The following is a 22,807-nucleotide window of genomic DNA, read 5'->3' on the forward strand; positions in this document are numbered from 1 at the left end:
GATTACAGGCATGAGCCATCGTGCCCAGTTAGATCTACTTTCTTTGATATAAAATGTATACATTTGAGAGCATAAGCTCAAACTGATTTCTTCAATTCCAGGCCAACACAACATTCATTCATTCTGGTCTTTTGCTTTCCCATATTTGAATCTTTCTTTCCCCAGCTGTATGAAACCTGGCTCCTATTATTCTCAATATATTTCCTCATTTGCTCAATTCTAGAATACACAGAAAGTAGTTTCAGAATTACTAGAGCATACCACAGTGATACATAGAGTTGCTAACTCGAGTTCAATATTTGTTTACAGCTGTTTTTGGGTTTTGTATTTAGATTGAGAATATGTTGTCAGAATACTGTGCTCAAAAGTCATTTGGGTTAGCTCCTCTCCTTGCTCAGGTGTGAACATGCTTTTCATCCGAGATGCAGCTAGATTCATTTGTTTCTAGTTGTATTCCATTCTAGAGTTCTCCTGCACTCGGTAATTTTGAATAACACAAAGTGCCATGGTCAGGATACCATCTGTCCTTGTTATGGTGGAAATAATCAGTGTAAACACCGTTTTCAGCAATGTTTAGCTAAACTTATCCTAATAACTCTGGGTGGTAATGCCTCTGCCTTCTGAATGTAAATCGGCAGGAGTCCTCAGGCGACAGTTGTGTCAGTCCACACACGGCAGCCTTTGGTCAGCAGGGAGTGTGTGAAGGTGTCTTACTGCTGACTCTGGAGGAGAAGACATTTCCAGAAGATACGTGCTACCCAGATCAAGGTGGTGTCTGTCAAGGCACGTGTGTAGGAAGTGGTCCCTACGCACAAGGCGAAGATGCCAGGATACTCTCATTGGTCAGCGAGACCGAGATAGAGGAAGACTGCTTCAGACAGATGCCCACGGAAGATGAATACATGGACAGGCCCTCCCAGCCCGCAGACCGTTTACTGTTCCTCCCTGAGCCTGGAAGCAAATCCACACCTCCTTTCTCTGAACCCCTGGAGGTAGGGGAGAATGACAGTTTAAGCCAGTGCTTCACAGGGACACAGAGCACAGTGGGTTCAGAAAGCTGCAGCTGCACTGAGCCCCTGTGCGGGACTGATTGGATTCCCATGTCCTCTGAAAACTACTTACAAAAAGAGGTGGACGGTGGCCATTGCCCGCACTGGGCAGCCAGTCCCAGCCCTAACTGGGCAGATGTCTGCACACGCTGCCGGAATCCTCCTGGGGAGGACTGTGAACCCCTCGTGGGTTCCCCGAAACGTGGACCCTTGCCCCAGTGTGCCTATGGCATGGGCCTTCCCCATGAAGAAGCAGCCGGCAGGACAGAGGCCAGAGACCAGCCCGAGAACGGGACTGATGGGAGGCTCCCAAGCTCGGCAAGGGCAGGCGCCGGGTCTGGAAGCTCCCCTGGTGGCCAGGCCCCTGCATCTGGTAAGTGACTTCCCGGTCTCTCACTTCTGAGCAGAAGGGCCAGTTCTTGGTACAGGGTTTGGGGGCAGGTATTACAGACCATTTAGGAAGGAGGAAGCTAATGGGAAAACCTCAGCTTGCGCTTTTTCTCTTAATAAGCATTTTTACAGGATGGCTTTGGATTCAGTTCACGCGTTTGGTTATACATTGTGCGCAGCTCCGTGTGGCTTCATCCTCTACCACTGGGGCAGTTTCTGCATCCATACATGTCCCATACCCTTTCGCATTCAGGCTTTTCATGATAGGATAAGATCTCAAGCCCCAGCACTGACCCCCGAAAGACAAACTCAACATCGGTCTCAGGACTGGCTGAGCCAAGGCATTCCCTCAGATTTCTGCTTTTTGGTTTTTGTTTTCAAAGTACCTTAGGCCTCTTAAATCTCCCCCAAGAAAGCTCTTATAAATTTTATGGGGACACACAAAATTGTTTAGTTAATCCTTAATTAATTAATATTTATTGTGAATAATGTGTTGATTCTATACCAAATTAATGATACAGTAAAACTGTCTGTTAAAAAGTTTCATGAGAAAGGCCCCTTTTATAACTACAATGTGTCATATATTTATGGAACCAGGCGGATAATTTTAACAATTTAACATCATTATAAAGATGTATCACTGCAACACTGCCTGAGCATGAACAACCTACCAATTATAATATTATAACTTTTTTCCATGAGGGTAAAACACCGTCTGTTTTATTGTGTAGTTACAAAGGACTTTGCAGCTGATAGTGAGGGCTCTGGCTCTGAGAATTATCTGTCATTTGAAGGGTCAGTGCTCTCTTTAAGAATCTTCCGAAAGCTATAGACACTCCCTCCAGAAAAACGAATATATGGATATATACTATTTAAGGGGCTTCACAGAATCCTCCAACTCATGATTTTCAAAAGGCCCATTCATAGGCCACCCTTCTCCAGAGATGTTTTTTCTTCTCTGCTTCTTTATTTAGACTGCAAGTGGTGCTAGCAGCCGGTCTTTGAATTGTTTTATAACCCTGAGGTAGCTAGATCTGTGCCTTAAACACAGAGACTGTTTTGCCTTGTGGTAATGATGGTTCCTGGCTTTAATCTGTTCCTCAAGCTTGTGGTTTTGCTGCAGCTACATAGATTGACTGATGTATAAATTCAGTAATAGTAATTCTCAAACGGAAAGGAGGAGATATGTTTGGGGATATTTTTCAAAGAACTGATATGTTTTCTTCTCAGATCTCAGAATTATTATTATTATTCTAAGATTGTAAGGAATCTCCATGCCTGGGCTTTGCTGTTCGTTTGCATTGATTGATTGATTGATTTAGAGACCAAGTCTCACTCTGTCACCCAGGCTGGAGTACAATGGCAAGATACCGGCTCATTGCAACCTCCACCTCCCAGGTTCAAGCAGTTCTCCTGCCTCAGCCTCCCGAGTAGCTGGGACTATAGGTGCACGCCACCACACCCAGCTAATTTCTGTATTTTCAGTAAAGATGGGTTTTTTCCATGTTGGCCAGGCTGGTCTCAAACTCCTGACCTCAGGTGATCCACTTGCCTCAGCCTCCCAAAGTGCTGGGATTGCAGGCGTGAGCCACTGCGCCTGGCCCGTTCTATTTCTTTTCTCTCTGTTTATTGTCTTCCCTCTGGTTGTGGAGACAGACAGGACCCTGGGCTGTGGGGAGTGAGAAAGCTGACGTTCTGTCTCTGGCAGCAGCCAGGTCCTGGCCGCACTGTCAGGGGCAGACCGGTTTTTCAGTGGGTGACACCAGGAAGATGACGTTGCCACTGTGTGAAAATCAGCAGCAGTTCTTGGAAGAAGTGTTGGCCAGATTTAAAGAGAGAGAGAGATACATGGATCTTTTAATGCCATAAAACAAAAAGCCCGACCTTTGCTCTCCTGTAAGAGTCATAACAGTAGCCTAGTCTGTTTTTCATCATCTTTTATTTTCTAGCACTAAACCATCTAGGGATGGAGGAAAGGAATAAAAAGTGTGTCATCAACTAAGTGGTGTTAATTTGCAAAAAGTTTACATTGCTTTTTCTGTCTTCGTCTGGTGCTTAGCCATGCAAAACATCCGTAGAGTCTGCCCGTGGTCGACGCCAGCAAGCGGTCCAAATTAATTTTCGCCTGAGGAGAGGCAGCAGCCAGATTGATTTTGGAGGCTGTGCTATTCTCTCCACAATTACTTCTCCATGAACAGGCCTTATGGTTTCTGGTCAAAATAGTACTTTCTCATTCTTGTTTTTGTAGTTTTTAAAAATGTCACAATTTACGTTCTATAAAATGCGTGAAAGAGGATGGAGCTTAGGTGAGCAGTCCCACAGAGGCCTTATCCTGTGGTCCCCTCAGAGCCCCTGTGCTCTCAGGACTCTTGCTGATGTGGCATTTTTAAAGGGTTTTTTGGATTTTTATATGAGAGTATTTTTTGTTTGTTTTTACTTACAATCACATCAAACTGTTTCTGGAGAAATGACAGTGACTGGGGACTTTTTCTTTAGGGAAGAGTATCTGCTGTCCCAGCATCTTTGTGAGGAGAATGATGATTTTTCAGACAGCTCCACAAGTGTAGACAACTTTAAAAAATATAATACCCTGTGCTGTTAAGGCTATTTTAGCCATATTATAAGTCCTAAGAAGCAAGGAGAATGATTAGCAAAGATCAGCGAAGAGGGAAGCATACTTCTGGTTATGTCTTAAATAACCATGCCTTAATTTAGGTCTGAAGTTACGCCTAATCCTGATGACGTGATGGTTGCCTTGGTTACAAGCCCTCTCACCTGGAGATTGGCTCATTCTCACTGTGCCCCTAGAGAGTTATTTCATGTGAAAGAAACCGTAACTGCTTATGATTAATATGTCTGTTGTTGGCTGGTGGCTTGGTTTTGGCTCCCAAAGCCACTGGTTAGTTTCAGTCGCTTCTGAGCTGGAGAAAGTTAGGGTGGTCTTTTTTTTTAAATTATCCTTTAAAAATGATTCTGCTTTTTAATTGTTTCAACTTTTATCGTAGATTCAGGTTACATGTGCAGGTGTGTGCGTGGTATATTGTATGATGCTGAGGTTTGGAGTTTGATTGATCCTGTCACCCAGGCAGTGAGCACGGTATCGTCAATCCTTGTTTCTCTCCCTCTGTCCCCGGCCTAGTTAGGAGTCCCTGGTGTCTACTGTTGCCATCCTTATGTCCATGAATACCCGGTGTTAGCTTCCACTTCTAAGTGAGAACATGCAGTGTTTGGTTTTCTGTTTCTGTATTAATTTGCATAGGATAATGGCCTCCAACTGCATCCATGTTGCTGCAGAGGACATGATTTCCTTCCTTTTCTGTGGCTGCAAACATTCTTGATGAACACTGAATACCTATTTGTTTTTCAATGAAACCTTTATTGAAGGTCCACTGAACCACAGAGACTTGAAAACGCCTGAAAAACAAGTAGGGATTAATGCCAGGGTGTGGACCATGTGAAAAGGAATCAATCATTTGAGAAATCCAGGCCTTCCACAGCCTGCCCCCTCTCTGACCTGCAGCCTGTTGTTTGTAATGAATCTTGGGGACTTTTTCCCCTGCCTGGATACTCTCACACCCTATCAACACCCCAGCTCCAGGCAGCCACAACCAGTTAGTAGGAATTCTGGCTGGGTGCAGTGGCTCACGCCTGTAATCCCAGCACTTTGGGAGGCTGAGGTGGGTGGATCACTTGAGGTCAGGAGTTCAAGACCATCCTGACCAACATGGGGGAACCCCATCTCTACTAAAAATACAAAAAAATTAGCTGGGTGTGGTGGCATGCGCCTGTAATCCCAGCTACTTGGGAAGCTGAGGCAGGAGAATTGCTTGAGCCTGGGAGGCGGAGGTGATCTGAGATCTTGCCAATGCACTCCAGCCTGGGCAACAGAGCAAGACTCTGTACCAAAAAAAAAAAAAAAAAAAAAAAAGGAGGGGGGTGAATTCTCGTAGCCTAATCTTTCTAGTATCTCAAAATGTTAAGTGAATGGATGCTTATACATTCATTCATTCATCCATTGAGGAATAAATAGATGAACACGAGACCACTGTATCCTGTTTGTTCCCCCAAGTCACTCTCAGCCTCTCAGTTCTTTGGTCTGCTCTAGGGAGCTGAAGAAGGAGAGGGATGGAAGGGCTGGCACTGACTGCCCTGGGCTCACCTGGTGTCCTGGGCAGAGGAGGCAGAAATGACAGAGCACAGGTGACCTGGTTCATCCTAGCAGCATAGACTCTCCAAGGCCATTACCTGGGAGCCAGGAACACAGGACAGTGAAAACCTGTCTGACCCCTCATCCTCCCCTGTCCTCCATCTCTGTCCCTGGTCCCACTCTCTCCTGAAATGACTGTTGTTGACCATCCATTTCCATTCTGAGAGTATAGAAAAAGATTTTCCTCTCCAAACTTACCTCCTCTCCTTTCTTCCCCTCCAGCAGAGGACAGCCTTCTTGCTCTTTCGTCACACTCTTGTTAGAATGCCATTCACCACCTTGCATATCACTTTCAGCTAAATCTCATAAAGGCAGATATGGTTCATTGGCCCTGAATCTTGAAGTTAAAATAGATATTTCATAATTAGGTCGTTTGGTGATAATATTCAGCTTTCATTGCTGTAAAACGTCAATGCACTATTTCAAAATATATGAAAAATGTGGTCACTGTATATACTCTGCTTCATTTCGTCCTGCCTTCCTTCTTTCTGCACTGATAGGGCTCATTTTGGAAGGCTTTGGTCTGTAAGCCTTTCTAAGTAATTGTCAAGCATGATTCAGAATGGAACTATTAAATACTGTTTCCCTTCCCTTATCATCACATACCCAGTTTCTTCTAAATGCCTGAAACAGAACTTACATTTCCATAAAAAGGAAAATCACATGAGAAGCATATGGGTTAAATATAAAATAAGTTTTTAAAAAAATTCCAAAAGAACCCAATGTAGCCTGGGTAGTTTGAGTGTATCTGTGTATATTTTTAGTTCTCTTCCTTGGAAGAAAATCTACATGACAATTTAGTGGTATTATTTGGCATAGTTCTTGTGATTTAATATTCATATGTTAGGCATTTTAAACAACATAATAAGCTTTTGAGAAGAAAAGTGTACATTATCTTGCTTAAAAATGTAAATTCTGCCAGGGATTGTGTTCTTAGAACTAAGTTTGTTCTTTCTGCCTGAGAAATACAAATTCCACGGAGCCTGCTCTGTCAAGCATGGACCAAGTAGGAAGCATCGTTCTGATTATGATGGGAGACATTATTGATTCATTGTTTCTGTTGACTTACTTGCTATTTTTAACACTCAAGTTACCTGAACATTTTTCTGGTTAAGTCACATTAAATATTAATGTTAAGTCAACTAATCCATTTTTTTAACGCTTTTTTTTAGACAGGGTTTGGCTCCATTACCCAGGCTGGAGAGCAGTGGCACGATCTTGGTTCACTGCAGCCTCCACCCCCTAGGCTCAAGCCATCCTCCCATCTCAGCCTCTCTTGTAGCTGGGACAACAGGCCTGTACCACCACAGCCTGATAATTTTTGTATTTTTTTTTTTTTTTTAAGAGACTGGGTTTCGTCATGATGCCCAGGCTGGTCTCGAACTCCTGAGCTCAAACAGATCCACACACCTAGGCCTCCCAAGGTGTGTTGTCCCAGCCACTCAGGAGGCTGAGGTGGGAGGACAACCAAGCCTAGGAGGTCAGGACTGCAGTGAGCTGTGTTCACGCCACTGTACTCCAGCCTGGGTGATTAAGCAAGACCCTTTCTCAAAAAAAAAAAAAAACAACAACAACAAATGTCTGATTGTGAAGCTTGTACCCTAACCCACTGCACTGTCTGGGATCACAGGTGTGACCCTCCACACCCTGCCAACTAATGCATCTTAACTGTTAGAAACACTTCCAAATTCCCATATTTCCTAAAACCCCCACGTCATTCTGGCTTTCAAACCATACTTTAGGGTAGCCTTCAAATTCCGTCAGTCATATGGTGTTCAGGGACCTGTAAGATTGGTTCGATAGCCTGAAGTTTACAGTTTTATCAGTGATATTATAGACGTTAGTCACCGGGTGCTGTGTTTTGTGCATATTATCTTATTCCTCACCGAAATTCTATGGGACAAGTTCTTTGCCCAGGATCACGCAGCTAGTAAGCGACAAAGCCATGGTTCAGGTATCTGATTGCAGGCCAGGGCACAGTGGCTCCCACCTGCAACCCCAGTACTTCAGGAGGCCAAGGTGGGAGGATCTCTCAAACCCAGGAGTTCAGGACCAGTCTTGGCAACATAGTGAGACCTCTTTACAAAAATTTTTAAAAATTAGTCAGATATGGTAGCGTGTACCTGTAGTCCCAGCCACTCGGGGAGGCTGAGGTAGGATGATCACCTGAACCCAGGAGATCAGGGCTGCAGTGCAACCTTAAACCACCGCACTGTCTCCTCTTAAGTCAGTGCAAGTGATGCTGATTTCATTTATTTACTGTGCCTTGGAGAATTCTCAGTGTGTCACAGAATAGGGACAGGCACAGTCTTGGCATCATTGGCTGCTCTGGCTGAGGGAGAGGCAGTAGCTAGGCCTGGCCTGGCCCAGAGGGTTCCACAGGAGGGACAGCAGGATGCACAGTGTGTGATGGTCCCCTGGTTATGGTGAGACACCTCTCTTCTACCAGTTGTCTCAGGATGTTACCATTTTTGCTATCACTTTCCTTTGTGGGGAAAGCCTTTTCTTCCACGTGCTTCAAACTTTATCTTTTTTTTTTTTGGCAAGCAAAATAAATGTCAAATAAAGGTCAGAGGCAGCCTCGAAGGGGAACGCTGTCAGAAAGGGATCCCGAGGAGAGGAGGCAACAGGGGAGTGACAGGGCCTGGTTTGGCTTAATGGACTAACAATGCCTACCAAAAAACCTCTGGTCTTCATGATTTTTTTTTTTTTTTTTTTTTTTTTTTTTTTGAGACGGAGTCTTGCTCTGTCACCCAGGCTGGAGTGCAGTGGCCGGATCTCAGCTCACTGCAAGCTCCGCCTCCTGGGTTTATGCCATTCTCCTGCCTCAGCCTCCTGAGTAGCTGGGACTACAGGCGCCCGCCACCTCGCCCAGCTAGCTTTTTTTGTATTTTTTAGTAGAGACGGGGTTTCACTGTGTTAGCCAGGATGGTCTCAATCTCCTGACCTAGTGATCCGCCCGTCTCGGCCTCCCAAATGTAAACTATTTTTTAGAGCAGTTTTAGCTTCATAGGAACATTGAGGGGCAGGCACAGAGATTTCCTATATTCCTCCTGCCTCCCACACATGCACAGCCTCCCCCACTAGAATGGTACATTTGCTGCAGTCGATGAGCCCACATTGACACGTTGGGGTCCACTCTTTGTGTTGTATGTTCTATGGGTTTGGACCAATGTATCCTGGCATGCATCCACCATGATAGTCTCATACAGAGTAGTTTCACTGCCCTACAAATCCTCTGTGCTCGACTTACTCACCCCTCCCTCTCTCCGAACTCCTGGCAACTACTGATCTTTCTCCTGCCTCCATAGTTTTGCCTCGTCCAGAATGCCATAGAGTTGGAATCATACATTCTATAGCCTTTTCAGATTGGCTTTGTTTACTCAGCATTTTGAATCTAAGTTTCCTCCATGTCTTTTCATGGCTTGATAGCTCCTTTCTTTTTAACATTGAATAATATTCCATTGTGTGGATGGACATGGAGGATTTGTTTATCCATTCATTTACTGAAGGACTCTTGGCTGCTTCCAGGTTTTGGCAATTATGACTACAGCTGCTGTAAACATGTGTGTGCACATTTTTGTGTGGACATAAGTTTTCAATTCCTTCGGGTAAATCCCAAAGAGTATGATTGCTGGATCACATGTTAAGCGTATGTTTAGGTTTGTAAGAAGTCACCAAACTGCCTTCCAAAGCAACTGTACCCTTTTGCATTCCCACCAGCCAAGAATACGAGTTCCTGCCACCCGCCCCCATGCTCGCCAGCATTTGGTGGTGTCAGTGTTCTGGATCTGAGCCGTTCTAATAGGTGTGTAGTGGTGTCTCACTGTTGCTTTAATTCTCACTTCCCTGATGACATATGACGTGGAGCATCTTTTCATATGCCTGTTTGCCATCTGGATATCTTTGGTGAGGTGTCTGTTAAGGCCTTGGGTCCATTTTTATCGGGTTGTTTGTTTTCTTATTGTTGAATTTTAAGAGTTCCTTGTTTATTTTGGGAAATAGTCCTGTATCAGATATGGCTTTTGCAAACATTTTCTTCCAGTCTGTGGCTTGTTTCTTCATTCTCTTAAGCCTCAGATCTTTTTAGGCCAACTTGGGTAATCCTCATCTGAACCATCCCTCCCCTTTTCATACTCCCTTACTAGCCACCAGCAAGGGAGAGTTCCCTGCTAACTACAGAGGTCCCCGTTGAGTTTCTTGGCATTCAGTGGGAAGAGTTACCCTCCTGGGATACACATCAACTGCAGAAACCATAGGAACCACGTTGAAAAGGAGACCCACAGCACCCACCTGATTATACAGCTGCCAACATGGTGACCTATTGATGTCACCATCGCAGATCAGATGTGAACTCTCTGATGTGAACAACTAATCTGTTCTGCAATACAGAAAGCAAATGTTAAGGAATTCTTACTTTTAGCAAGGACAGTTCAGGACTGAGGTATCTTATTAGATAAGGATATTACCAACTAATTCTAAGCCTTGTCTACTCTGGTGCTACATTCAACTCACAGCAGACTTGCGTGATGAGAAATGAGACTGTGGGGTTTAGTGTAGAATTACATAGATGAGTGTTCTAACCGAAGACAATCATAATGATTGAGGACTTCGGCAGAGCAAACAGAAGTTGGTTAGATTTCCAGAGAAAGTGCCCTTTCAGTCTTCAAGACACGTTGAGATCCTCTAGCAAGACAGGGATGGAAAGATAATACTACTATTCAGTGTATTTCATGAATCTCTGTGTCCTTGGGAGTTCTGTGAGCACTGATATTACTTTCTGGGAGGAGGAATGCCACCTTTGCACCTGTGACTGCTTCTTTGCTGTTTCCCTAGCAGTTTCAAATCTGTCGTCTTGTTTGACCCTTATGCTATCCTACTGGATATTCATGTGCCCATTTGTTCATTTATTTAACAAATGCGTATTATTAACATGTGCTTGTGCTACGCGGTTGCATGCCGCACGCCGCCAGGCCAGCACAGCTTGATTCAGATCGGGAGAGCTAGGTGGTTTGTCCCAAGCTCTCACCACTGGTGAGGGCCAAGTCTCAGGACAAGACCCGAGAGCTTCTAGACCCCTGTTCTCTCCTCTGCCCCACATTTCTGCCCCTCCTGAATTCAGGCAGCCATTACCTGACCATCACCCTGATGGGCATTCAGGGTGACCATCCCTTTAGTCACCACTTATTCACCTCTGCTCTTCAGAGACTGAAACGCCACGATGACATTGATGTCATTAGTTTGCTTTCCAGTGAATCTGGATTATGACACGCCATGGAAAAAGAAAGCTGTTCGGCAGTTTTCATTCTTGAAACAGTGTCAGTCAGTAGAGGGGAAAAAACCAAGCAGAGAAACCTGGCGTGCTCACATGCAGAGCACCTGCAAGCGGGTGTTTGTGATGCGGCCAGCCTGGCCTGGAGAGAGTACTTAGTCAATTCTGCATGGAGAGTGTTGCTTCTGTTACTGTTATTATTACAGTAGGTACTCAAACTATCTCCACTCAACCCACAGATTAACCCACACCCACCCAGGAAGCTGACTGAAGCCCAGAGCACACTGATTATTCACAACTCGTGAGTCACTCTCGAATACCAAGACCCCTCTGCTCCCACCTGCTGCATGGCCATGTTTTCTGAAGTCCATGGGTGCTCCCAATTCTGGGAGTGTGAGCTGATCTTGTCATTTAAAACGTTAACTATTATGTTAACTGGCAAGAAAAAAAATGGGTTTGATAATCATGATTATTTCTGTGAAAACTATTGAATGTTGGGATGATTCGGGGAATGAATTGCTAAAAAACCTTCGTGGTATTGAAGTTGAGGTGAATGAGACAACTGTGAAAGGTGGAAGGAAGAAAACTCTAGAAGGCTTCTGCATTTAGATTGCTTTTTGGCAAGTGACTTTTGGTTCTCATTCCACGTTAAAGAACCCGAAACTAGGCCAGGCGCGGTGGCTCAAGCCTGTAATCCCAGCACTTTGGGAGGCCGAGACGGGCGGATCACGAGGTCAGGAGATCAAGACCATCCTGGCTAACATGGTGAAACCCCGTCTCTACTAAAAAATACAAAAAACTAGCCGGGCGAGGTGGCAGGCGCCTGTAGTCCCAGCTACTCGGGAGGCTGAGGCAAGAGAATGGCGTGAACCCAGGAGGCAGAGCTTGCAGTGAGCTGAGATCCGGCCACTGCACTCCAGCCTGGGCGACAGAGCGAGACTCCGTCTCAAAAAAAAAAAAAAAAAAGAACCAGAAACTCGAAATTGTAGGTAAAGCATTCAAGATCCAGTTGGTACAATCAGTAGACCCATCCGCAAAGGACAGGCCCTAGTTTTCCATCAGAAAGTCGGTGTTTCACAGCGAGTGGTGGGTGGCTTGAACACAGGAAAACATGTCACGGGATTGGGATTTCAGAAGCATAAGTGGATGACTTCTACAGCTCAGTTCTATTGAGTTGTAATAGAGAAAATTAGTAGAGAAAATCTGATTAGCAAACACTTCTGGAATATTGAAAAATGTCCAACTCATAAGATGTTACTTCCGAAAATGGTAGTGCTAGATTATAGCTTCAATGGGGAAAGTTCCCAGAGTAGTGCTCCTAAGAGCTGCCCACGCCTTCAGGACTGGTGACATAACTGGCATAGCCCAGTGAAAATGAAAAATTTCCCCCTTTTGCAAAAATTAGTAAGAATTTCATGATGACAATAAAGCATTTAACCCAGCGTGGAGCTCTTCAGAGCATAAGGCCTTGTGCAGCTGCACAGGCCCATGGAGACCACTCTGCTGCCACTTAAGAATTGCCACGTATTGTGATTGGCAGATCAGTATAACTTTTTTAAAACAGTTTAGTCTCTGTCAGTTTACTATATCTCACAAGAGTCACCATGGATGGACTTGACCAAAGGTTGTTTTTGTCATTAATTGTAGCTTCATTAAAGAAACACTTGAAGAATAAACTTGTTTGAGAATCTCCTTAATCTTCCTAGGTAACTGTCCTTTACATCTTAATGGTCAGGAATTTTTTCTTTCTTTTTTTTTTTTTTCAAGACAGAGTCTCGCTCTGTCACCCAGGCTGGAGTGCAGCGGCCCAATCTCGGCTCACTGCAAGCTACGCCTCCCAGGTTCATGCCATTCTCTTGCCTCAGCCTCCTGAGTAGCTGGGACTACAGGCGCCCGCCACCACACCGGGCTAATTTTTTGTATTTTTAGTAGAGATGGGGTTTCACTGTGTTAGCCAGGATGGTCTCGATCTCCTGACCTCGTGATCCACCCGCCTCAGCCTCCCAAAGTGCTGGGATTACAGGTGTGAGCCACCGCACCCGGCCAATGGTCAGGAATTTAAAGGCCTAGTTTTTGTCCTTCCACAAGCCTCATGGCCTTCCAAAAATAATACTCTTTTTGTTTTTTTTTTTTTTGAGATGGGGGGGTCACTCTGTAGTCCAGGCTGCAGTGCAGTGGCACAATCACAGATCACTGGAGCCTCAGCATCTCTGGGCTCAGGTGATCCTCCCACCTCAGCCTCCCAAGTAGCTGTGACTACAGGCATGTGCCACCACAGCCAACTAACTTTTTTTGTATTTTTCATAGAGGCAGGGTTTTGCCGTGTTGCCCATCTGGTCTCCAACTCCTGGGCTTAAGCACTCGCCCACTTTGGCCTCCCAAAGTGCCAGGGTTACAGGTGTGAGCCACTGCACTCAGTCCCCCAACAATAATATTCTTGGTTCAGTCCATGAAACAAAGGATTCTGAAATGTTTAGATATTTTACTTAGGCAAAAGGGTTTGAGGTCCATCTGAAAAAAGAAAACAAAAATGAATATAGGTCCTACAGAATATTTAGGTTATCAGTATCAAAGATACTGTTTGCCATGGAGCAATGGCGTGGAATGAAATTCTCAAGATGAAAGACTTTACACAAACCATAGGTTTTACCTGGGTTCAGACTCATCAAAGGTTCTCACAAGAAAAAACTAAACAACAATGGATTCATGTTGATTTGTTGAAAAATAAAATTTTAAATGGCAGAGAAATAATATATACCATGACATAAGCAGATGAATCAGTGAGGAAGATAAAGAAGAGATGAGATCAAATTCAAAACCATAAATCAAGCATGCAGTGGCTGGAGATGTCCTCTGTGTAGTTTCACATGATACTGAAAAACAACAGAACCAGCAGGCAATGATGATGTAGTGAGAACACCTCATGATGGATGGTTTTGCATTTAATCTCATCTCTTCTTTATCCTCTTCATAGATGTATCTGTTTGTGTCATGGTGTATATTAAAACTAGAGGAACTAGGTCAAGAATAATCATACGTCTAAGCAGCTTTAAATTGCTTATGTTATTAAATAAACATGGTATGTTTTTAATCAGAATTTTTATTATATGTACATTGTTTTAAATTGAATGTCCCATTCCATGTACTTTTTATTTTTCACTTTCACTTTTTCTATTAACGAAGTAGTGATTTCTCAAATAGGAAGACTTAACTGTGTTGCTGTGTCTGCTTCTTCTGTTGCTGCTACGGTAGAAGCCTTTTTATCAGCACTTGGTCAGCAGTTGCTGAGTTACTTAAAAATGTCATCTTACAAGTTCATATCTTAAATTTTTTTTTACTTAAAACATATATCTTATATTTACACACCAATTATGTTTTAGTATAAGGCTGTATGTACTGGCTGATTACAGTTTCCTGAGCCCCCCCACCTTTTTTTTTTTGAGACGGAATCTTGCTCTTGTCACCCAGGCTGGAGTGCAGTGGCATGATCTTGGCTCACTGCAACCTCCGCCTCTCGGATTCAAGCAATTCTCCTACCTCACCCTCTTGAGTAGCTGGGATTGGATTTTTAGTAGCGACGAGGTTTTACTGTGTTGGCCAGGCTAGTCTTGAACTCCTGACCTCAAGTGATCTACCTGCCTTGGTCTCCCAAAGTGCTGGGATTACAGGGGTGAGCCACCATGCCCGGCCTCCTGAGCCCTTTTTACATTAACCATACCACGTAATTTCCAGTTTCTATTTCTTCAGTGTGAAATGAGAAGTTACAGATATTTGAGAGCAAAATTCTTCTGGACTTTTACTATTTCCTTTTCCTGTTCTTTTCCTTCCTTTCTCACTTCTCTGTGGCCCTGGGAACTGTCTCATTGTCATATTTGTGTTCTAGAATATTTTGAGTGATAATGTCAGTGCTGTATATTTTGCTTTGGTTTTCTGTGGGGGGAGTGGAACCAGCTTGCTTCTGTGCCGCCATTTTGAAACCAGAAGTCCTTCCTTTGTCTTTTTTCATAGTTTCCTTGCCTACACCACCACACCAGTTGAACAGTTTGTGGTGGTGGTTTCATTTTGTTTGTGTGTGTGTGTGTGTGTGCACACGCGTGTGTTTTTCAGTAACTCACTTTTATTTGGGTCCTTGCAAAGCATTCACTTTAGTTTTTATAGAAACATTTCCCATTTTTTCTCACTAATATTTCACTGCTTTACCTAATATTTAATTAAATTTCCTGACAAGTTTATCTGGTGACAACAGACTTGAGAAGGAATGTGGTAAGTGGTGGGAGCAGAAGGGCATAGATACAGTGGTGAGTAGACCCTCACTGGAGTACGCTGTGTGCCTGGCAGTGTGTGGAGAGGGGGTGGAGAATGTGCTGGGTAGGTGGTAAACAGGAATGCCAGCAGGCCTCCCCCATTGGGGGTTCTTAGACAAGTCCTGCCACTGCCCATCTTGGAGGACATCCCACACAACTGCCTATAGGAGAAACAGCATGAGGCACAGACCTCCTTCTAGGACTTTGGATGTGTTGCTCATACTTGAAATCCTTGTGTTTTCATGGGCTTTTCCTTGTGGTTTGGTCTTGGCTTCTCTAGAGGTACCCAGTGGGTCAGGGGAAGGCTCCTCAAAGGTATTTCCTACATGCCTATCGGTATTTTAGTCAGGCCATTCAAAACATGCCTTCCAAATTTGAGGAAACTCTCATATGGAGTGGTAACAAAAACTTCATTTTATTCGTATGAATTATTACTAAGCTGAGTCACAATGGAGAAGAAAAAGGTAGTGAATCATGAGGAGCCATTCTGACATTCCTGGCCCTTGATCAAATGGAAGGATTCTGTTTGTGATGCTGAGTGTTGGGGCGTTTCTAGATCTGCTTGGTTTGTGGTACTTTCCTAGACCAAAGTTTAGGAAATTTCTGTCTTTAAAATGGAAGAATCATAAGAGCTAGCAAGTTTCCTAACATTTGTTGGGCTTTCTGTTTTTCAAAAGGTCCGTTGCTTAAAGACTGGCCACATCTAGTCACCCACAAAGAAATGATGATAGAACCCCCTAGGGACAAAACACCCTTCAGAGTTCAGAAGGGAAAAGTGATTTATAGGACTTTTTTTTTTCCATTTTAGTTTTGTGAATCTCCTTTGTTTCCGGAAGTAATTTTTTTTTAATGTTAAGGAAACTGATTAATCTCTACTGAAAGCTGAGCCCATATGGCCCCATGATCCTCCAGGGCTGAGCTGTTAGGGACCACGAGGAACCAAGGCACCCAGGGTGACAGGGCCTCAGATGTGAGTCCAGAGAGGAGAGCAGACTGAGGTCTCCTCCCTTAGCTGTGCTTGTTCTGTGTTGGCTAACCCGGTGAAACCCCATCTCTACTAAAAAATACAAAAAAAAACTAGCCCGGCGAGGTGGCGGGCGCCTGTAGTCCCAGCTACTCCGGAGGCTGAGGCAGGAGAATGGCGTAAACCCAGGAGGCGGAGCTTGCAGTGAGCCGAGATCCGGCCACTGCACTCCAGCGTGGGCGACAGAGCTAGACTCCGTCTCAAAAAAAAAAAAAGAAAAGAAAAGAAAAGAAAACACAGACACACACACACTCTTTTGTAACATCTGAATCTTGTCTGTGATTCTGTAATCCTGGTGTGCTCTCTTGCCAGTATCCCAGAGTCCCACATCACAGGCAAATGGTAAAGCATGAGTCTGCCCCTAGGCTTGCTCATTTCTCATCTCTTCTTCTCCCCCACTTTCCTGTTCCTCTTCTCCCCCTCCTCCTCTTCCTTTCCTCCTCCTCCTTCCCCTTCCTCTTCCTCTCTCCTTCCTCTTCCTCTACCCTTTCTTTCCTCTCCTCTCCTCTTCTTACGCGCCCTCTCCTCTTCCTCGCCCTCTCCTCCCCCTTCCCTCCTACCTCTTCCACTCCTTTTTCTCCTCGTTTCCTCTCCCGCCTCTTCTCTTTACTTCTTTTGTCTTTTTTCTCTTCTCCTCCTCTCTTCTCTGCCCCGCCCGCCTGCACCTCAGTGGGCCTGGAGGGTGCCAGTGTGGTTCCCTGTGGCCCGGGGCTGTGGGAAGCCGGGAAGCCGCCCTCCACTCCCCGGAACCTTCCTCTCGGGAGACCCGTCCTCCGGGCGCTGACTCACCCTCCCCGTGTTCTCCCTTCCTCTCCCCGCAGGAAATGTGACTGGAAACAGTAACTCCACGTTCATCTCCAGCGGGCAGGTGATGAACTTCAAGGGCGACATCATTGTGGTCTACGTCAGCCAGACCTCGCAGGAGGGCGCGGCAGCGGCGGCGGCTGAGCCTGTGGGCCGCCCGGTGCAGGAGGAGACCCTGGCGCGCCGCGACTCCTTCGCGGGGAACGGCCCGCGCTTCCCGGACCCGTGCGGCGGCCCCGAGGGGCTGCGGGAGCCGGAGAAGGCCTCGCGGCCGGTGCAGGAGGAGGGCGGGGCCAAGGCTTGAGCGCCCCCCATGGCCCCAGCGCCGACCAGCGCCGACCACGCAGGGATCGATCGGTACAGTTGAGGAAGACCACCAGGCATTCTCCGCCCACCTTGCCCTCCAGGAAATGGACTTTTCAGGAAGTGAATTGATGAGGACTCTCCCCATGCCCACGGATGCTCAGTAGCTCCCCTGCACTGGGGCAGATGCCTCCCCTGCGGCCCCTCAAACTCGCAGCAGTAATTTGTGGCACTATGACAGCTATTTTTATGACTATCCTGTTCTGTGGAGGGGGCGGTCTGTGTTTTCCCCCCATATTTGTATTCCTTTTCATAACTTTTCTTGATACCTTTTCCCCCTCTTTTTTAATTTAAAGGTTTTGTCAAAAATTATCCTAAAGGTGAGGGTCTCTTTCTTTTGCGTTTTTTTTGTTTTTGTTTTTGTTTTTTTGGCAACCTGGCTCTGGCCCAGGTTGGAGTGCAGTGGTGCGATCATAGCCCCGTGCAGCCTCTAACTCCTGGGCTCAAGCAATCCAAGTGATCCTCCCACCTCAACCTCCGGAGTAGCTGGGATCACAGCTGCATGCCATGCCCAGATTCTCCCCCTCCCCCGCACCGAGACAGGGTCCCACCATGTTACCCAGGCTGTTCTCAAACTCCCCAGCTAAAGCAGTGCTCCAGCCTCGGCCTCCCAAAGTACTGGGATTACAGGCGTGAGCTCGCATGCTGGCCTGCTTTACATATTTTCTTTTGTGCCCCTTCTCACAGTGTTTTGGAGATGGCTTTCCCGGTGTGTGTTCATTGTAAGCACTTTAGGGAAAAGGCTAAACATGTGAGGCCCGGAGACAGTTGCTGAGAACATGTGGTGGGACTTCCATATTCTGAAAAATGTTCTGTATTCTCGTTTTTCTAAAAGAAAGAAAAAAGGAAACCCTATTTTTTTTCTGCTGAATGTTTTTAAGTTTGTGTCGGTCCTTAAGCAGAACTAAGCTCAGTATGTGACCTTACCCCCTAGGTGGTTAATTTATCCACGCTGGCAGAGGCACTAAGGTACTTGGTAACCAAATTTCTAAAACTCCAAGTTGCTGCAGCTTGGCATTCTTGTTCTAGAGGTCTCTCTGGAAAAGATGCAGAAAACGAACAGGACATGGGGCTCCTGGAAAGAAAGGGCCAGGGAAGTTCAAGGAAGAATAAAGTTGAAATTTTAATTTGCATTTTCTTTGTCTAGATAAGAATAGCATAAATGGATCCTCTTTTATTTGTACATAATCGTGCATCTGTAGGTTGGCCTTGTAGAAGTGGAAAACATTCCATTTTCCAATGCATTTAAATTTAAAGCCAAATCCACATGTTGTGAATTTAAGAAAACTTCTTATCCTAAAGGTGTCTTTCTCTTGGCATCATCTCCCTTGTGAGAAACCTAGAAGATGGTCCAGATGGAAGGAAATTCCCTGGGTGGTTTTATCTTTTGTTACTCAGTGAGCACTGGTTCCCTGCAAATCCTGGAGAAAAGCAAAAATATGCAGGCAAGTTAAAATTAATTTTGTACATCTGGTAGGTTATAAAAGAAAGCACTAATAGTGGTCACTGCCCAGACTTTATTGGCCACAAATGCCCAGCTGAAGAGCATGACTATGGATCACTGGTTTTTCCCTCCTGCTGGAAATACTGGGGTGGTAGCGGTCAATTAGGATTTTCAATGGAGAAGCACAGGACAGTTCTGTAATTTATGAGGCTCCTTAGCCAACATAAAGAACTGCAGGAAATAACTGCACAACCAGGAGGATCTGTTGGTGGGAATTTACCATCATTCCTGCCCTTTTACTTAACATCATCCACAGGGAGATGTTATACAAATTGAGGAAACCATTATACCTTTTGATATGGAATATATTACAGAGTTACGGTTCACAAAGTAGACCACTGAGCTGAAAACCCGAGTTTCTGCTGTGACTGTCATCTCACTGAGCACTTCGCCTTTCTTTGCTTTTATTTTTTCCTTCTATAAAAAGGCAATAATGATAATTTATAATAGTCTCCCTACCCAGAGATATCAGAAGGATGCTACAGTGAATGTTTAAGTATCTTGAGCTCCTTAAATCAAAGGTGCTATATAAATATGTAAGACTCTACTTTCAGAAAAAGGTAATATTCTTTCCTGCACTGATCCCTACTAATTCTGTATTGATTCAAAGGCAACTATATGCTAAGAAATGTATAGAAAATATAAGTCTGTGGCTGTGTACTATAGAGATGTATGTGCCAAGTGTAAACAAAATGAAGCAATAATGAACAGTTATTGGGGGAACATGATAAAGAGATTACATTAAACTTATATTTGACCATAAAATCCTTTTTATGGCTTGCTAAAACCAGGCTCACTGTAAAATCATGATCCAGCTTATTGCTAATCTCTATGATATGCTTATTCCTAATCTTTATGGTATGGTGTCAACCATTCATTTGTATCTTATTGCAGGTTCCCTGGACCATAGACAAGGGACAGAAAATAATTGCTTTGATAATATATATGCTGTTGATTTCACAAAAATTTCTTAAAATACAGCCTGGATACCCAGTGAAAGAGATGAAACAGAAATGGGAGTATCATGTTTCCTACTCACATTTCACTCAGCTGCCAGAAGGAAGAATGCACTTCTCAAAATCAGTTTGAATGTGGTAGATCAGAACCTTCATGTGGTGGGGAAAATGGGATTCTTTCAGTGTAACCACCCCAAGACTTAGTGGCTTAAAGTAGTCACCATTGGCCAGGCACAGTGGTTCATGCCTCCCAGTGCTTTGGGAGGCCAAGGCAGGAGGATCCCTTTAGGACAGTAGTTAGAGATCAAACTGGGCAACAGAGTGAGACCTCATCTCTACAAAAAATACAAAACTTATCTGGGCATGGTGGTGTGCACCTGCAGTCCCGTCTACTCAGGAGGCTGAGGCAGGAGGATGCTTGGACCCAGGGGTTCAAGGCTACTGTGAGCTTTGATTGGGCCAGTGCACTCCAGTGTAAAAACAAAACAAAAACAAAAACCACCACTTATTTAGCTCCCAATTCTATGGGTTGGATCAGCTTGGGTGGTTCTTCAGGTCTGGTCCCACCCGGCCTGGTTTGCTTACCCATTTACAATGACCCAGCTGGTTGGCTGGGCCAGGCTCTGTGCTCTCCACCTGTCCCCCATGCTTCCAGCCGCCCAGCTGGGCATGCTGTCATGGTGGTGCTGAGCCTGAGAACAAGCAGAAACCTGCCAGGCTTCTTGAGGCCTAGGCTTGTACTGGGACACTGTCACTTCTGCCACATTCTGTGGGCCAAAGCAGATCACAAAGGCAGCCCAGATCCAAGGGATGAGGGAACAGCCCATCCCCCCACGGGAAGTGTTGCAGAATGACAGGGTAGGGAGTGGACACACGGAGGGGAAGATGGCCCCATTGCCGTCTGTCCACCACAGGGCACTGCGTGGAGTAAAGTGCTGCAGGGAAGAGTGCATCTGGGAACAAAAGAGGAACATGGCCCAGCCCCTAACCAGTGAGTAGTTCCTTCTCTGGTGATTGAATTCTCTTAATGCACAGCACTGTGGATTCCCACAATGGGAGGGACACCCACATTCATATTTCAGTGCTGTGTCAAAATTCCTTCCAGAGCCAAATATAGGTGATTTGGGAACTGAGCCTACTGTACTACTTCCGCATTCCTTTGGCACAGAAAATTGAAAAGTGACAACTTCTAAAATCAAGAAAACTGGTGAGATACCTTGGGGTAGAGGAACCTGCATATAAACAGATAAAAGATCTAGTGTTCACCCTTCACCCCAGCTCAACAAACACAATCTTGTTATGATTATACAAGGGTGAGCTTGAGCAAAGGTGCTGTCTTTGGTGGAAGAAACGTAGTTTTGAGTTGTTTGCTCTTTGACGGTCTCTGATGGCATGTGAATCTTGTGCATCTGCTTTGGGGCACGCTGGGCACAAGTTGCATAACCCGCTTTTGGAAGAGGAGACAAAGCATTCAAAGCCCTGAACACTCTGTTGGTAAGTCGTCATGTTTATTGAGTGTGCTTTTAGTGGCAGGGCCCTGAGCACCTGGGAAAGGAGATGAGGAGTGCTGGAGGGTTCGGAGCAGAGAAGATGAGACAATGCTCTGCTCCAAGCACCAGAGGAGGCTTCTGGAAAGGGGCTGTCTGTGGAATTCCTCACCCCTAGAGCCCTGCCGGTGAAGTCTTACAACCACTAAAGCTTTGCCAGAGAAGAGGCGGGACCTGACATTAGGCAGTGGCGGTGCCAGCAGTGAGCCCAGGCGGGGTCTAGGTGGCATCACTGAAGCCAAGCCGAGCGGTGAAGGCCAGCCACCCTGGACCGACACCCCCGTGGCTGCCCCACTGCAGAACTGCCTACTGCGGCAAAACAACCCTGTGTCCCCCAAGGTTTCAACAAAGAGGAGGATCGAATAAATGTCCCAGTGGGCAGGCACACCCACAAGACTTGCTGCTCCTCCTGACACACCCGCATGGCTCTGCACAGCTGTGAGTCCAGTTTTCTCTCTTCCTACCTCCCTCTTACCCCAGTTATCCTGACCCCAGGGTGGGATTGAAACTCATGCTAGGCTAACATCTCTTTCCTTGATCCCATTCATAAAACTGGCATAGAGGAATGCTTTAAAAAAAATCTTTAAGATTACCAATAGTAGAAAAGTTAAAATGACAAAATTACAGGCCTGTTACCAGATCTTCATACTAACCAAGGAGCTGGTGACACTACCCTCCTCCCTGTGTGATAGAAAATGCAGACGTTTTGCAGACAGACCTGGTTCATGACTCAGCGCTGCAACTTGTGGACTTACCTTGTGCAGCTACATCACTTCTTAGCCTTGTTTTTAACATGTGTAAACAGAAGGTACTAATATTAGTCTTTAGTGCTGGTGTGAGGATGATGTGGGATGAGACACAACCAAGGACTCACTGGCAGTTCCTAGAAGATTCCAGTAGTAGGGATCTGACCGACCTACACCACTTTTCCTCCCTGTCTCTGACACTTGTTCATTCCTGGGCACAGGAGTCATCTCAGTCATCACGTTGGACCACATAACTATAACCAAGCTCTGCTGCCCACCTGGAACACCTTCCCACTCTTTGCAACTAGGTCGAAGGGACGCACCTTCTCCATAGACAGTTGACAGGACTGCGATGGTTGACCCAAAAGTTGTCATCTTCTGACATGACACACTGAGGGAAGTAGACTTACCCAATATAACTTCAAGTTATACTGTCTTAAAAGACTATGATTAAAATGGGCATCAGTGGGCCTTTCTCTTGTAGCCCAATATGTAGGGCATGAAGAACAGCCGGGTGTGAAGGTTGAAAGGCTATGTGGGCTGGTTTCTCTTGGTGTTCCTGGTGCCTCTCCCCGTTTAGGAAGAATAACAAATTGACCACCAGCTCAGAGGAGGTGGCATTATAGGTCCAGGCGCCTTCA

General features: G+C 45.3%; 1 protein-coding gene across 3 annotated transcripts in view; it reads left to right on the forward strand.

The window, feature by feature from the left end:
- TNFRSF11A (TNF receptor superfamily member 11a) overlaps window positions 1-19,925 on the forward strand; it is a 65,238-nt gene extending 45,313 nt beyond the window's left edge. For all 3 annotated transcript variants that reach the window (XM_033239129.1, XM_033239138.1, XM_033239143.1), the window contains 2 exons: window positions 639-1,422; window positions 17,068-19,925. In XM_033239129.1, coding sequence (XP_033095020.1) covers window positions 639-1,422; window positions 17,068-17,354 — 1,071 coding nt within the window. In that variant the 3' untranslated portion in view covers window positions 17,355-19,925. The remainder of the gene's footprint in view (window positions 1-638; window positions 1,423-17,067) is intronic.
- Window positions 19,926-22,807: the final 2,882 nt, after the last annotated feature.

Source organism: Trachypithecus francoisi, unplaced genomic scaffold (genome assembly GCF_009764315.1).
Source record: "Trachypithecus francoisi isolate TF-2019V2 unplaced genomic scaffold, Tfra_2.0 Contig01474, whole genome shotgun sequence".
Classification (NCBI taxonomy): domain Eukaryota; kingdom Metazoa; phylum Chordata; class Mammalia; order Primates; family Cercopithecidae; genus Trachypithecus; species Trachypithecus francoisi.